At 52.3% G+C, this 15,195-nt stretch overlaps 2 protein-coding genes across 8 annotated transcripts; both read left to right on the top strand.

The window, feature by feature from the left end:
- Nucleotides 1-300: 300 nt before the first annotated feature.
- PIGO (phosphatidylinositol glycan anchor biosynthesis class O) lies at nucleotides 301-7,703 on the top strand. 5 transcript variants are annotated; one of them, XM_031449943.2, is made up of 11 exons: nucleotides 301-428; nucleotides 1,158-1,669; nucleotides 2,238-2,354; nucleotides 2,566-2,689; nucleotides 3,010-3,181; nucleotides 3,379-3,558; nucleotides 3,801-5,328; nucleotides 5,886-6,089; nucleotides 6,307-6,521; nucleotides 7,131-7,201; nucleotides 7,356-7,703. In XM_031449943.2, the coding sequence occupies exons 1-11, from the start codon at nucleotides 334-336 to the stop codon at nucleotides 7,615-7,617; spliced, it is 3,480 nt and encodes a 1,159-aa protein (XP_031305803.2). In that variant the 5' UTR covers nucleotides 301-333; the 3' UTR covers nucleotides 7,618-7,703. The 5 variants fall into 5 exon arrangements, with proteins under 5 accessions (XP_031305803.2, XP_064346365.1, XP_010993941.3 ...); XM_064490295.1 differs by having other exon boundaries at nucleotides 2,238-2,381; nucleotides 3,010-3,073; XM_010995639.3 differs by having other exon boundaries at nucleotides 2,238-2,381; nucleotides 3,010-3,169.
- A 140-nt stretch (nucleotides 7,704-7,843) lies between these two features.
- FANCG (FA complementation group G) lies at nucleotides 7,844-14,797 on the top strand. Of its 3 annotated transcripts, none has more exons than XM_031449950.2 (14): nucleotides 7,844-9,490; nucleotides 9,697-9,787; nucleotides 10,155-10,286; nucleotides 10,509-10,711; nucleotides 11,221-11,356; nucleotides 11,532-11,662; nucleotides 11,763-11,909; nucleotides 12,043-12,194; nucleotides 12,562-12,628; nucleotides 13,035-13,177; nucleotides 13,330-13,376; nucleotides 13,558-13,713; nucleotides 14,165-14,288; nucleotides 14,418-14,797. In XM_031449950.2, exons 1-14 carry the CDS (start codon nucleotides 9,395-9,397, stop codon nucleotides 14,524-14,526), a joined length of 1,734 nt encoding a protein of 577 aa, XP_031305810.1. In that variant the 5' UTR covers nucleotides 7,844-9,394; the 3' UTR covers nucleotides 14,527-14,797. The 3 variants fall into 3 exon arrangements, with proteins under 3 accessions (XP_031305810.1, XP_031305809.1, XP_031305811.1); XM_031449949.2 differs by having other exon boundaries at nucleotides 12,888-13,177; XM_031449951.2 differs by lacking the exon at nucleotides 12,562-12,628 and having other exon boundaries at nucleotides 13,037-13,177.
- Nucleotides 14,798-15,195: the final 398 nt, after the last annotated feature.

Below are 15,195 nucleotides of genomic sequence, written 5' to 3'. Positions count from 1 at the left end.
TTATTGAGTTGTAAGATTTAGTGAAAGGCTTGGAGTGGATGAATAATAAAATCTATTAGTTGGAGTCAACAAAAAGGGGTAAATGAAAATTATCTTTATTTTACAGATAAGGTAATGTCCCATAATGACAGTGAGTGGCAGAGCTAGGATTCAAGCCAAGATTGGTTCCAGAGGCCTAGATCTTAGTCTTATCCGAGAATGGACAGTGGTTCCCTGAACTCTTCTAAATTTATTGCCTTGCCCCCAATTCTAAATTAATCTCCCGTCAAACTCCCATCTCTGGCCAGCCCTTCGTTCCTTGCCGAACTTCCTCGGAGGCGCCAGCAGGTGGCGATGAGGTCCCCGCCATGGGCCGCTCTGTCCCGCGCTTGCACTTCTGTGGTGCCCGGCCGCAGGCGCGGCCGCTGCACTTCCGGGCGCCGTTCAAGGTGAGCCAGGGTCTCCCTAAACCCCCTTACACTCCCTTTTCCCTTAAGTAAGGGACCCTCCCAGCCCACTCACAGAGCTCGCAGTCTAGCGGGCCCAGTACCCGGGTCAGGGTGCCCAGGCAGAGGCTGGGTAGCCATCCGAGGAGGCAGAGCCATCCGGACGTCCGGGTTCCAGCAAGGCCCAGCCGCCTCAAGACCCTGCGCCTCTGCCGTGCTGCGCCGGGGAAGCGGAGCAGGACTCCTTCCCTTCGTCTCCTCGGTCCCCGCCAGGCGGCGCCGTCAGCCTGGTCCGGGTTCCCCTGCGGCTGCGAGCCTTGGCCACCCCAGGGTTGTTGAAATTGGCGGAGAAACGGGCTTTCAGAAAGCAGTCTACCAACTGGAATAAGTTTCCCTCGTGGACTGTGTTTTCCATCATTAGGATCTCCTGGAGTACATGTGCAAATTCCTGTGCTCCACCCCCGAAGATTCTGATTCAGGGGATCTGGGGTGGCACCTGGAAATCAGCATTTAAAAACAGCCGTTCCAGGTTGATGCCCATAGTTTGTGCATTTCACCTTCAGAAACTCTGGTATAACTGGTGGAGAGGAACATTGCATTGGGTTGGCTATGGCACTGTTTATCTTCAGGAAGGCTTCTAAGAGGAAGTGATTCTAGCTGGGCTTTGTATTGAGAGACTGTCCACCGATTCTTTGCCTCACAGTTATGAATTCCCTCCCCCACCACCACCAGGATGCAGAAGATCTCAGTGCTGCTCTTCCTGGCCTGGGTCTGTCTCCTCTTCTACGCCGGCATTGCTCTCTTCACCAGTGGCTTCCTGCTCACCCGTTGGGAGCTCACCAACCATAGCAGCTGCCAAGAGCCCCCAGGCCCTGAGTCCCTGCCATGGGGGAGCCGAGGGAAGCCTGGGGCCTGCTGGATGGCTTCCCGATTCTCCCGGGTTGTGTTGGTGCTGATAGATGCTCTGCGATTTGACTTTGCCCAGCCTCAGCTCTCCCACAGTTCTGGGGAGCCTCCTGTCTCCCTGCCCTTCCTGGGCAAACTGGGCTCCTTGAAAAAGATCCTGGAAATTCAGCCCCACCATGCCAGGCTCTACCAGTCGAAGGCTGATCCCCCAACCACCACCATGCAGCGCCTCAAGGCTCTCACTACTGGCTCGCTGCCTACCTTTATTGATGTTGGCAATAATTTTGCCAGCTACGCCATAGTGGAAGACAATCTCATTAAGCAGTTTGTCAGCACAGGTTAGTCTGGGCCAGTAGTAACTTGGCAGATTTCTTGTTTAGAAGTCAGAGAGCCAGAACCTCGGGTGCCCAGCTGCATGCTTGACTATGAGTACAGGGAAGGAGAAAGAGACCACGGCCCTGCATGCAGGGAGTCCAGGTCTGGGCTTCATCCTTCTGGAGTTTCTAATCTGCATGGGGTATTGGTTTTACTTTTGGGGAGTGCTCAGTAAAGGGGCAAGAGGAAGATGAAGAGAAAATGTGGGTCTGGTATCCTCACAAGTGTGGAGGAGAGTGGAGGGTCCAGGCCCTGTCCACTCAGGTGATTGGGAAAAAGCAAGATGTACCCAGGAAAAACCAGGCAGCAGAGATAACCAAGATCTGAGGACTAGCAGAGCCTTTTGTAGTAACAAGGAGTAAGAAGTATGGGTGGAGTATGCTTGTGGGAAAGATTCCTGGCAGAAAATTTTAGACCTTGAAGGATAGAGTTGTTGGATGAACTGCTATGCCTTAGACTGCATGTTTGGGATTTCTGATAGATCTTTAAAAGGCCTCTCTTTCCCCTCCCCTGACTCTCATGCCCCTGCAGGAAAGCGTGTGGTCTTTATGGGAGATGATACCTGGAAAGATCTTTTCCCTGGAGCTTTCTCTAAAGCGTTTTTCTTCCCATCCTTTGATGTCAGAGACCTACACACAGTGGACAATGGTATCCTGGAACACCTCTATCCAACCAGTGAGCACAGGGCCAGAGCCTGACTAGGACTGGGGGCTGGGGAGGGCTGCTTCAGTCCACACATTCTGAGCCTCGCATGGGTGCAATGGCCTGGGCTTGTGTCCTTGGACATAGGAGCATCAGAGCCTGGCTGGGGTTGAGGAGTGGGCCTTAGTCCCCTGTGCTCAGGTTCTCTCCTTCACAGTGGATAGTGGTGAATGGGACGTGCTGATTGCTCACTTCCTGGGTGTGGATCACTGTGGCCACAAGCATGGCCCTGACCATCCTGAAATGGCCAAGAAACTTAGCCAAATGGACCAAATGATCCAGTGAGTGTGGGATATTGGCTGGGGGAGTGGGTTTGTGTCTGAGAATCTCATGATATATGGCCCCAAGAGAAAAAAAATCTTTATTTGGAGCTTCTTTCCTGGCTGAATTCTGTCTTTTCTAGGCCTTTTTCTTGAAGCTAAGGGCCTCATTCATTTTGAGTAACTCAGCATGTGGTTTTGGGCAGTAGGGTCGTGACTAAAGAGATGTCTTTTTGCCAGAGGTCTAGGTCCTACTAATGGAAGTTATGTCTGGGGGTGAAGGGGTCCCTGAGAAAAATCTTTATCCATCCCTACCTCTCAACACATTTCTTGGTCCCCAGGGGACTTGTGGAGCGTCTAGAGAATGACACACTGCTGGTGGTGACTGGGGACCATGGGATGACTGTGAGTGGGAACCATGGAGGGGACAGTGAGCTGGAGACCTCGGCTGTACTTTTTCTGTATAGTCCCACAGCCCTCTTCCCCAGTGCCCCACCAGAGGTGAGGCCTGAGGTATGCTTTGTGTGGTTTTCCCCTATTCAGCTAACATCATGATCATAGCATCCTTGTGGATCCTGCCACTTTAAGCCCACAAATTCATGACCCTGGGCATCCCCGCTCTTATTTCCTATGTAGGCCCCTATACTTCCATCCTAAACACTGACCTCAGTTCTTTGGTGAACCTATTGACCCCTGTCCTTGTTCTCTAGAAGCCAGAGGTAATTCCTCAAATCAGCCTTGTGCCTACGCTGGCCCTGCTGCTGGGCCTGCCCATCCCATTTGGGAACATCGGGGAGGTGATGGCTGAGCTGTTCTCAGAGGTTGAAGACTCCCAGCCTCACTCCTCTGCTCTGGCCCAAGCCTCAGCTCTCCATCTCAATGCCCAGCAGGTAGGTAATGGGCTGGGATTCCAGGTGACAGGGTTAGGTTGGACATAGGAGAAGCATAATGACCCACTCTGTTGTCCTTTGTTCAGTTTTAATCCCACGTTCCGTAGCCATGTCCTCCCTCTCCCCCTGTCCTGGATAGAGTTTGGGTCCCTGATTTCCAAGTACCCCATTTGGTAATACCTGTCCTTGCCTCTGTCCCACATTTATGTCTCTGAGTTTTTCCCTCTGGCCTTTTCTGCCAGGTGTTCCGATTTCTTCACACCTACTCAGCTGCTGCTCAGGACCTCCAAGTTAAGGAGCTTCATCGGCTGCAGAATCTCTTCTCCAAGGCTTCTGCCAACTACCAGCGGCTTCTGCAGAGCCCCCAGGGGGCTGAGGCAGCACTCCAGACTGTGATAACTGAGATGCAGCAGTTTCTGCGGGGAGTTCGGGCCATGTGCATTGAGTCTTGGGCTCGTTTCTCTCTGGTCCGCATGGCAGGGGGTGTTGCTCTTTTGGCTGCTACTTGCTTTCTCTGTCTACTGGTATCCCAGTGGGCAACATCCCCAGGCTTCTATTTACGCCCTCTCCTCGTAATGCCCGTGACCTGTGGTCTGACTGTGGCCACAGTGTGTACTGGACTCCTGGCAACTACTGGGCTACAGCTGGATCCAGTGGTTCTAGGGGCCATGGCTGCAGTGGGCTCACTCCTGCCTTTCCTGTGGAAAGCCTGGGCTGGCTGGGGATCCAGAAGGTCCATGGCATCCCTGCTTCCCATGCCTGGGCCTGTCCTGTTACTCCTGCTCATTCGCTTTGCTGGTCTCTTCTCTGATAGCTTTGTTGTAGCTGAGGCCAGAGCTGCTCCCTTCCTTTTGGCCTCACTCATCTTACTCCTGGTTGCCCAGCTTCACTGGGAGGGCAAGCTGCTGCCACCTAAGCTACTCACAATACCCCGCCTTGGCTTTTTGACCCCAACAGGCCCCCCACGGCACCATGGCGTGCATACCCTTGGGCTTGGAGTTGGGTTGCTTTTATGTATAAGGCTGGCTGGGCTTTTTCATCGTTGCCCTGAAGAAACACCTGCTTGCAGCTCCTCTCCCTGGCTGAGTCCGCTGGCATCCATGGTGGGTGGTCGAGCCAAGAACTTGTGGTACGGAGCTTGTGTCGGGGCGTTGGTGTCTCTGTTAGCTGCTGTGCGCCTATGGCTTCACCGCTATGGGAATCTCAAGAGCCCTGAACCCTCTGTGCTCTTTGTGCGCTGGGGGCTGCCCCTGATGGTACTGGGCACTGCTGCCTACTGGGCATTGGCATCGGGGGCAGATGAAGCACCACCACGTCTCCGGGCCCTAGTTGCTGGGGCATCAGTGATGCTGCCTAGGGCTGTGGCAGGGTTGGCTGCTGCGGGGCTCATGCTGCTGCTTTGGAGGCCGGTGGCGGTGCTGGTGAAAGCTGCGACAGGTGCTCCAAGGACCAGGACTGTCCTCGCTCCCTTCTCAGGCCCCCCTGCTTCTCAGGCTGACCTGGATTATGTGGTTCCTCAAATCTACCGACATATGCAGGAGGAGTTCCGGGGCCGGCTAGAGAGGACCAAATCTCAGGCCCCCCTGACGGTGGCTGCCTATCAGTTGGGGAGTGTCTACTCAGCTGCTATGGTCACGGCCCTCACCCTCTTGGCCTTCCCACTTCTGCTACTGCATGCAGAGCGCATTAGCCTTGTGTTCCTGCTTCTGTTTCTGCAGAGCTTCCTTCTCCTGCATCTGCTTGCTGCTGGGATACCCGTCACCACCCCTGGTAAATACATATCTCAGCCCTGATTCATCCAAGGAGAGTAGTGACGTGAGTTCAGCCCCTCTTATTTTCAGGGAGGTGTTGCTCTTCAGGTTCTTCACCTTGACACAGGGTCTCACGTCCCGACAGTTGAGAGGGTCTTCCTGATGTCCTCTCTCTTATCTACTGTAGCCAAGCTAATGGAGCCATCCCATTGGCTTTCAGGGCCAGAGGGTTCATGGAGAAGGGAGACAAGCAGTACTCCAAGACTCAGTTCTTATGGACATGCTGCATCCTCATGAGCACATTCCCTGATTATCCTGTGATGAGAGTGGTGAATTATGAGTGTTTAATGTCATAGTGACCTGGGTGTATATGAGAGAGAGAAAGAGATGGATCACAGATTAGAGCAGTGAGGCTTTTTGCCACGGAGGGAATTAGAGATACTATAAGAAGGTTGGGGTGATGGGCATGCGCATATGTAAGAATTAGCATGGAAGTAGTTGTATATGATCTTGGGGCAGTGGGCTGTGGATTAGGGAGCAGGATGTGACTGTAAAGAGGCTTATCTCTTCCCCCAGGTCCTTTTACTGTGCCATGGCAGGCAGTCTCTGCTTGGGCCTTCATGGCCACACAGACCTTCTATTCTACGGGCCACCAGCCTGTCTTTCCAGCTATCCATTGGCATGCAGCCTTCGTGGGAGTCTCAGAGCGTCTTGAGTCTAGCAGTCTGTCTGCTTTCCTGGTGGGAGCCAACACCTTTGCCTCCCATATCCTCTTTGCAGGTACCTCCTCATTCCTCCCTTGCTTCCATTGTTTACTCTGGCTTTGTGGAAGGAAAGGAAACCCCTGGATTTGAGTGGGGAAATGTGATTTTGTTGGATCTTTGGTACCCCTTGGCCTATGCTAATTAGAGGCTGAGCCAGCTAGAATAGTTGGGGGTCAGGGTGGCCTGGTACCTAGGTCCTTCATTGATTCTAGCCCTGCCTTCCTCTGAGGCAGTAGGTTGCCCATTGCTCCTGCTCTGGCCCTTTCTGTGTGAGAGTCAAGGGTCCCGGAAGAGGCGACAGCTCCCCGGGAATGAAGCTGAGGCCAGAGTCAGACCTGAGGAGGAGGAGGAGCCACTGATGGAGATGCGGCTCCGGCAGGCACCTCACCACTTCAATGCAGCGCTGCTGCAGCTGGGCCTCAAGTACCTCTTTGTCCTTGGTATTCAGGTGGGTGCAGGGGAGAGATCACGGAGTTAGTGACCTTTTCTCATGGGTGTACATCACATTCTTTCTCATACTTTGCCAAAACCCTAGAAGAGAGCCTTGACTGAGATATAGGTAAGTGAAGTGGTTGTCCAAAGGCCGGTGGCCTCGAATGGTAATATTGAGACTTGAACCTGGTTCTCCTTCATCCTAGTCTTGGACTGTTACCTTTCTACAAGCTAGATTTGGACCCTGATGGTTGCATTTGGGGGTTACTCCCATTAGTGGACAGACTGGAAAAGCTGAAGTGATGGCCAGGATTCTTTCCTAAGCTGTGATCATGGATTCTCCTTTCGTTCAGAGGCAGAAGGTGTGACTCTGACATTCCCTCCACCCTGGGAGGCAGAGCCTGAGTGTCAGCGGCACAGATGAATAATGCTTGCCCAAGGTCACATAGCAAGTCATGGTGGGGCCAGGAAAAGAATTAGATCTCCTAACTTTTAGCCCAGGGTTTTTTCCACTGACACTGCTTTCTCCCCCTTCCATTCTTCACAGGGGCCTACAGCAGCTCTCTGTTTGACCTGCTTCCCCCTCCCCTTCCCGAATAACTTGACTCCTCCTCTCTTTCCTTAGATTCTGGCCTGTGCCTTGGCAGCCTTCATCCTCCGCAGGCATCTCATGGTCTGGAAGGTGTTTGCCCCCAAGTGAGTGGATTTGCGTGAGAAGTATTGGTGTAGGGGAGGGTGAAGCTTGGAGAAAACAGTGAACATCCAGAGTAGATGAGGTTTTTGCCTCCACAGGGAAAAGGCTGTAAACCTAATTTCTGTGTCCTTTGAGATTCTCCACCTTTCTTTGCAGGTTCATGTTTGAGGGCATGGGCTTCATTGTGAGCAGCGTGGGACTTTGCCTGGGCATAGCTTTGGTGATGCGAGTCGATGGTGCTGTGAGCTCCTGGTTCAGGCAGTTAGTTCTGGCCCAGCAGAGAGGTGGAGAACAGTCTGGCCTGGTCTTTACAGGTGCTGAATCATCCGCAGGAGAGGCTCAGCCACACCTCTTACCACTATGCAGCCAGGAGCTACTGACATCTGGAACTTCATTATTTTATAATTCAAAATTATAGTGGAGCCTAATCCCTAACTCCTGTTTTGGATACATCTGAGGGACTGGGGGAACTTTCTCCAAAGTGGAATAAAATAATAATGTAAATATGTGTGTTTGAGGTGTGGGGGTGCCCCCACTGTCCTACAGGGGATATGAGGAGGGTTGGTCTTCCCTCATCCAGGCACTGATAGGATCAGCCATCTTATGCAGACCTGAGAAGCTTTGGGAAGTGGTTGGAGTTGTCTGAATTCATTTCTCCCACCTCCTCTCAAATCGCTACTATTATTCCACCTGCAATTTTCCTTTGCCATGCCACGTACTTCATTAAATTCTTTTGCTTTGGCCAATAACAGAGATGGCTGAAAAGACAAGCCAAGGCATCATAGAGCACACAGACTTTCACTGTCTAAAGCTCCAATAGTGGAGTGTCCTCTCACTTCAGAACAACCTTGCCCTTCACTTCTGTGGCGGCCTCCCTAGTTTCCCAACCCATGATGCCTTTTAATCAGATCTACTTGCGCATCTAGCAGAGTATTCCACCTTGTCATATTGATTATTCCTGACTTGAAGCCAAAATTGTGTGAATCTAATGCTCCTCACGCATGTCTCCTGTGCCCTCCATCCACCTCACTACTCCTGTGTCATGTTGAAATGCTGGCATGAAATCCTCATGGCAGTGTCCATTAAAGGAGTGGGGAAGAGGTTCTGAGGAGAAAGGTCAGAACTGGGGTCTGAGGTTTGAGGGTGCCCAGGACAGGAGGTGATGAGGTATATGATTTGCAAATAATTTCTCCCACCTTGTGACTTTTCTTTGAATGTTATTTTTTACTGAGGTATAATTGATATCTTTGAATTTTTCCCCCAGTTTTATTGAAATATAACATACGTCAATGGATAAGTTTAAGGTGTACAGCATAATGGTTTGACTTACATCTTTGAATTTTCTTGGTGGTGTCTTTATAGAACAAGAGTTTTTAATTTTAATGAAGACCATCTTACCCATTTTGAGTTGACTTTATGGATGATGAGGGTCATACTTTGTTTCTTCTTTGCATACGGATCTCCAGTTCTCCGGCTTCCATTTGTTGGGAGTGGGCAGGTACGTCTGAGCAGTGCAGGCTGAGCAAGCACAAGGCTGTGCTGCCATCTAGTCCGACTGCATGCGTATTACCGAGGGCCTCGGTCTCTGGTCCATTATTTTTGAAGACGCTTTTCTGCTGGGACTGGACTTTTCATGGCGGCTCCAGGCGGCACTACAACTCCCAGCATGCATCGCGCGGGCCAGCCCTCGGCGGCGGGGAACGTCCTGGAAGTGTGGCTGCGAGGGAAGGGCTGAGCCGCGGGTTCCGCTGCCGACATCCGCTTCTCAAGGCTTTTGGCTGAGCGGGCGGAGCGGCGAGAAGTACGACCTCTCTACTCAAGCACGCCCCGGCCTCGGGCCCGCCTCCGCCCCACTGTCTGGGCTGATCTCTACTTTCTTCCTCGAGTTTCCCGCGGGGAGTAACCCTTGAAGACGACCAACCGCAGCCTAGCGTTTTGCCAGCCGGGCCAACCAGAGGCGAGGGTGGAAGAGGCGGGGCTGGGCGGGGGTCGTGGAAACCCCAGCAGGCGGTGAGGCTAGAGTTTGTTTCCCCTTGAGAGGGTAGGCCGCCCCGGCTGGAACCCTGAGAGGAGCAGAGGATTCTTGGCGGGTTACGGAAGTGCACAGACCCCTCCCCGCTCAGTGGGAGCTTCGGAGGGGCCAGGCTTACCCTTCGGGAGCCCTCTTCCGGTGTCCGGGCCCACCCTGGGCCACCATGGCTCACAAGACCCCTCTGGGCTCTTCAGCACCACCCACCAGCTGCCTGGACCTGTGGAGGGAAAAGAATGACCAGCTAGTTCGACAGGCCAAGGTAATGTGGTTGCTGGGACCTTCGGTTTGCAACCCCAAAATACCAGAAAAAGGGTATGCAGTGGCTCTACCCTCGCCGATGGGGAGGGACTGAGCTTGATCTCCCCCAAAGAGCCAGAAATGGCTGGAGAATGACATCCCTTGCCACAGCTGCAAGGGGAGAGGAAAGCACTGATCTTCTGTGATACCCCACCACACATTTGGCAGGTTGCTCAAGACTTGGGTCTGTCTCTGAGGCGACAGCAATTGGCTCAAGATGCACTGGAAGGGCTCAGGGGACTCCTCCATAGCCTGCAGGGTAAGTAGGGTCCTCCCCAGAATGGTCACACCCCCACCCCCAGCCAGAGAGCAGTTCCTTTTCTGCATTTCTTGGATTGAGGTGATTACTCAGGGGGGCAAGGGGTCCTGTTTAAGGCACAGACAGGACTGCGGTGGAGTCATCTTTGTACAGGTAAATCTCTCTCCTTCTTACACACACACATATGAAAAAGTGGTTTCTTGGATTGTCTATTTGGAAAACTTTCTGCCTTTTCCAAACTCTCTGTCCAAAGGGTGGGTTCTTTATTGAGGCCATTTTGGTTGGGTGTTGTGATCTCTGAGTTGGGATCTTATTCAGGGAATCTTTCACGGAGAGTGGTCTGTAAGACCAGCATTTGTCGCTCCAGGGCTCCCTGCAGCTGTTTCTGTTCTCCCTTTGGAACTGAGTGTCATCTGCAACTTCATTACCCTGAGGGCAAGCCTGGCCCAGGGTTTCACTGAAGACCTGGCACAGGATATCCAACGGGGCCTAGAAAGAGGTGAGGGCCACAGATTGCCTTCCATGTCTCTGCCAGCCTCAGTCTGGCTTTAAGTCCTTGCAAGGGTGATAGGAGGTGCAACATACTCAGTCACCTTCATGGAGATGCCCTTCTCTGATCCTCCATGTGCTCCTCAGACCAGGAGCGCTTTTGGGCTCCTGCAGAAAAGGAAAGCCAGGAATGAGGCCCCACCTCAGCTGTATGTGTGTGTACATTCTACAGTGCTGGAGACCCAGGAGCAGCTGGAAGCCAGGCTGGAACATGGGCTCAGGGAGCTGTGGGACTTCGTCCTCCATGTTTCCTCCCTTCTGCCGGAGGTGCTCCCTGCCCTTCACCACCTGGCTGGCCTGCAAGCTGCCATCTGGCTGAGCACTAACCATCTTGGGGACCTGACCTTTCTGCTGCAGACCCTGAATGGCAGCCAGGTAACTCGGGTAGTGACCTGGATCTAAGGGTCTCTTCCTTCCTCCCACACCTCTCAGCTGCAGTATCATCATTATGTGCTGGGAAGGCTGCTGGGTTGGTGTTCAGAAGACCCAGGTTCTCTCAGGGACTCTTAAGTGACCTTGCTCTGCTTGGTCCCTTATTGGAGAGATTCTCTTGGGAGCATTTTTTTTTTTTAAAGTAGCTTAATTATCTTGGGTAGAATTAAGGCTCTCATGACGTTGCTGAGGTCACCTCCAGTCCTCAGTGCTTTCATCAGTAACCCAGACATGGTCCCTGCTCCATGTCCTCGTGCGTGGTCTTATCCTGTGTGAGAAGACTCATTAGAATAGGTCATAACTGCCCCAGGATTTCTGCCCAGAGCTATCAATCACAGTTGAGGGGACAGGAACCAGGAGGACCCTTGGGTTCAAAGTCTAGCCAGGGTAGACTGAGACAGGAGAAGGGCTAGTTACAGGCTTGGAGCCTCTGACCATCCTTCTTTCCCCAGTGCAGGGCCTCTGAGGATCTCCTCCTGCTTCTGAAAACTTGGAGGCCCCCAGCTGAGGAGTCAGATGCTCCATTGACCCTGCAGGATGCCCGGAGCTTGCGGGATGTCCTTCTGACAGCATTTGCCCATCGCCAAGGTCAGCTAGCAATCTGACTCATCCTTTCCTCCCCACTCCCTGTCTTAAGGGGTCCTCCAGGCTCATGTCTTTTCTGTCATATACCTTTCAGCTAAGGAGCTTCTCTCTGCTCTTCTTCCCCATCATTCCTTTTGCCCTATTAGCATCTCTAAGCTCACACCCTGATTGCCCACAGGCCTCCAAGAGCTGATCACAGGGAGCCTACCCAGGGCACTGAGCAGCCTGCATGAAGCGGCCTCAAGTCTGTGCCCACGGACTGTGTTGGTCCAGGTGTACACAGCTCTGGGGACCTGTCTTCGTAAGATGGTAAAGAGAGTCCTATGATGGGCTGGGGAAACTATGGGTGTTACGGGCAGCTTTCTTCTTTGTGAGGGTAGCTGAGGCTTCTGTCCTCTCACTCCTTTAGGGCAGTCCACAGAAAGCTCTGCTGTACTTGATTGCAGCCTTGAAAGGGGGATCAACCTGGGGTCCCCCGCTTCTGGAGGCCTCCAGGCTATATCGGCAACTGGGGAACACAGCAGCAGAGATTGAGAGTCTGGAGCTGCTGGTTGAGGTAAGGAACTATACCAGGTGAAGATATGGGGATTGCTGAATGCTTGTGTTGGGGTGACTAGCTGAGGAATAAGTAGAAGAAAGTATAGTTCCCAAAGATTATGAGTGTACTTTCTTCTTTTTGTTCCTTTTAGGCTTTGAGTGTCTCTGATATCCCTGAAGCTCCCCAGCTTCTCATTGAGGTAGAGTTACTACTCCCACGACCTGACCCAGCCTCACCCCTTCACTGTGGCACACAGAGCCAGGCCAAGTACCTGCTAGCAAGCCGATGCCTACAGACAGGAAGGTGAGGTACCACCTTGCTCACCTGAGCTCCTCTTTCCACTTCTGACGGCTCCCCTGTGGTGTGACTCTGCTTCTGTTCTTGTGAGTTGGGATGGATGAGTCAGGGGCAGGACATGGGTCTCCACTCTCAGCCTCCTGTCTTGCTGCTGGACCCGAACTAAGGACTCTTCACCCAGACAATAACTTTCTGAATCTTGAAAACTCTAAAGTCTCCTCTTAAATCCAGTCTGTAAGTAGGGTAGATCCATGCTGAGCCAATATTGGAGTCCCAAGACCCCACCCTCCCTACTCCCCAGGACCCTTAGCTAAGAGCCCTTGGAGGGCCCTACTATGGCCTAAGGTGAGGTTCATGAGTAATGACTCTTCAGGGCAGAGGATGCTGCAGAACATTACCTGGACCTACTGGCCCTGTTGCTGGATGTCTCAGAGCCAAAGGTGGGTATGTCAAGTTTCTCTGCAATGGGGTGGGAGAGTTGGAGTCTGGTTTGGAGTAGAGCAGGACTGCTTTTTTCTGATTTTTTCTTTGCTGTTCTGTCTGTCCAATCTGGGGGACCAGACTGGGAAGTTTCCCAGAGCAAGGGAGGTCCAGGGCAGCAAGCAGTATGTGGTTTCTGCATGGTACCAAAGCCTGGTGAAGAGATTGGGAGTGGTGGCTCCTGTCTATTCAAGATACTGCATCCCCCCCCCCCCCCAGTTATCCCCACCCCCTTGCCCCCCAGGGCCCTGTGTGCCTGAGGTGTTCTTGGAGGCGGCTGCAGCGCTGATCCAGGCAGGCCGAGCCCAGGATGCTTTAACCATATGTGAGGAACTGCTTAGCCGCATGTCATCTCTGCTTCCCAAGAGGCCCCGGCTGTGGAAAGATGCCAGAAAAGGAGCCAGAGAGTCACCACACTGCTCACCCTGGGTCTCTGCCACCTACCTGCTTCAGGGCCAAGCTTGGGTGCAACTAGGGGCCCGAAAGGAGGCAATTAGTGAATTTAGCAGGTGAGCCCAGGAAGCCAACCAGGACACTAGGGGAAATGTGGAGGGATAATTTTCTAACTGGGACCTGAGTTGTTGGTGAGCTCCATTCTTACCCACTCACCCGAGTTTCTGAGGTTGACCCTTCTTTACCCCTGCTTTGTGTCCCACTTCAGGTGCCTTGAGCTGCTCTTCCGGGCCACACCCAAGGATAAAGAACAAGGTGATCTAGACTTTCAGTTTTCCTTTGCGGTGGTAGTGTATGTCGGTTCCCTTTCCATGTGTCCTAGCCCACTAGGAGATTTACGAGAAAGGGACTCTGAACACAAAAAATGGAGAGGAGACTTGGGGTTTTGGTGACAGTGTGGCTGGGAACACATTTTGACCTTGGAAGTGGTCCCCAGGGCCTGCTTCTAGTTGTGAGCAGGGGTGTACATCAGATGTGGCACTACAGCAGCTTCGGGCAGCCGCCCTGATTAGTCGTGGACTGGAATGGGTGGCCAGTGGCCAGGATACCAGAGCTCTACAGGACTTCCTCCTCAGTGTGCAGGTGTGCCCAGGTATGTATATGTGCAAAACATTAGCTATGCACAGGTGCCTAAGGACAGAGGGCCATGGGGAGGTACTTGGGGACTGGGAAGAGTGATGTTCCTTGACAGGAGGGGTAAATGAGGTTGTTCCTGTATATATGTAGGGCTATACCCAGGTGTGCAGACATATACAAGGCATATACAATTGTGTATGAAGGCCTCTCGGGAGTTCTCTAGTCTTCCCAATGTTCTCAGACACAAAGATCATAGCAGTGCTGAGAGTGTGTTGATCAGGAGCAGGGTCTGCTGAGCCCTTTGTCCTGGGCAGGCAGTGCCCAGGGATAAGATGGTTGGGAGTGATGTACCCCTGGTTCCACGTAGACAAGATACTTCCTTGCTCTAGGCGTCAGTTTCCCCTTTTATAAAATGATGTTTAAGTCCGTGTCAAGTTCTAAGACTGTACTCTGGGGTGGGGCTACAGGTAATCAAGATGCTTCCTTTCACCTGCTTCGGACTCTGAGGAGGCTGGATCGGAGGGATGAGGCCACTGCTCTTTGGCGGAGGCTGGAGGCCCAAACTGAGTTGCCACAGGAGAATGCTACATGGTGAGGCTGAGGGGCAGCTGGTGTCCTGGAATCCTTGTGCCTTTTGGGGGTGGTGGTAAATGAAAGGGATGGAATGGTTGCCCAACTTTCTGCCAGTCCTCCCTTATACATCACCCTTTTTGCTTTCAGGTCTCTCCCCCTGTACCTGGAAACTTGTTTGGGCTGGATCCGTCCCCCTGACTGTGAAACCCTTCTTGCAGAATTTCGGACATCTCTGCTCAAGACTTGTGACCTGTAGCTGCCACATTTCAAAGAACCTTATTAGCTGGGGCCTCAGTGGGTCATCTGTGGGGCGGGCTTTCTGCTCTACCATCCTTGGAGAATGTGGCTGGAGCTGACCATTCCTATATAAATCTGGCATTGAAGAGGTTGGTGGTGGTCCTGCAAAATTTGGTCTAGTTACTGCTATTCTGTTTCCAGAAGAATCCCCCACTTCCCCCATGACTTTGCTCATGGCACTTTTTTTTTCCTGTTTCCCTTTTCATGTATTGAGTAAAATTTCATATCTATCTCTTGTCTGCTTAGTACATATATTTGACTGGAAAGTCTCACAGCTATCTGATTCAGTTGAGTGTTGGTTGTCTAAGATGCCCTTTCCCAATCTCATCTACCTTATGAGCTTCAGGAGAAAGGGCTACAGGAATCCTTACACAGGAAACAATGCCTTTAGTCTTCGTTGCCTAAAAGCAGAGCCCCAAAGCCTAGGACTGTGTGAGGTGACAGAATGAGTGGAGTTAGGTCTGGAAGGTGGTCTGGGCAGGCCTCTCAGGAGAAGCGCAGGTATTTGGTTCTTAGAGGGAAGAAACAAGCAGACCTCTGAGTCTCTCAGAATGACTCCTCACCCCCTCCCTAATCCCAGATTTGGAGTCAAATGTGTCTGTGTGGATAAAGGTTGAAGGATGAATTA

Source organism: Camelus dromedarius, chromosome 10 (genome assembly GCF_036321535.1).
Source record: "Camelus dromedarius isolate mCamDro1 chromosome 10, mCamDro1.pat, whole genome shotgun sequence".
NCBI lineage: Eukaryota > Metazoa > Chordata > Mammalia > Artiodactyla > Camelidae > Camelus > Camelus dromedarius.
Note: the sequence above shows the minus strand (reverse complement) of the source record. Positions and strands in the feature narration are given on the sequence as shown.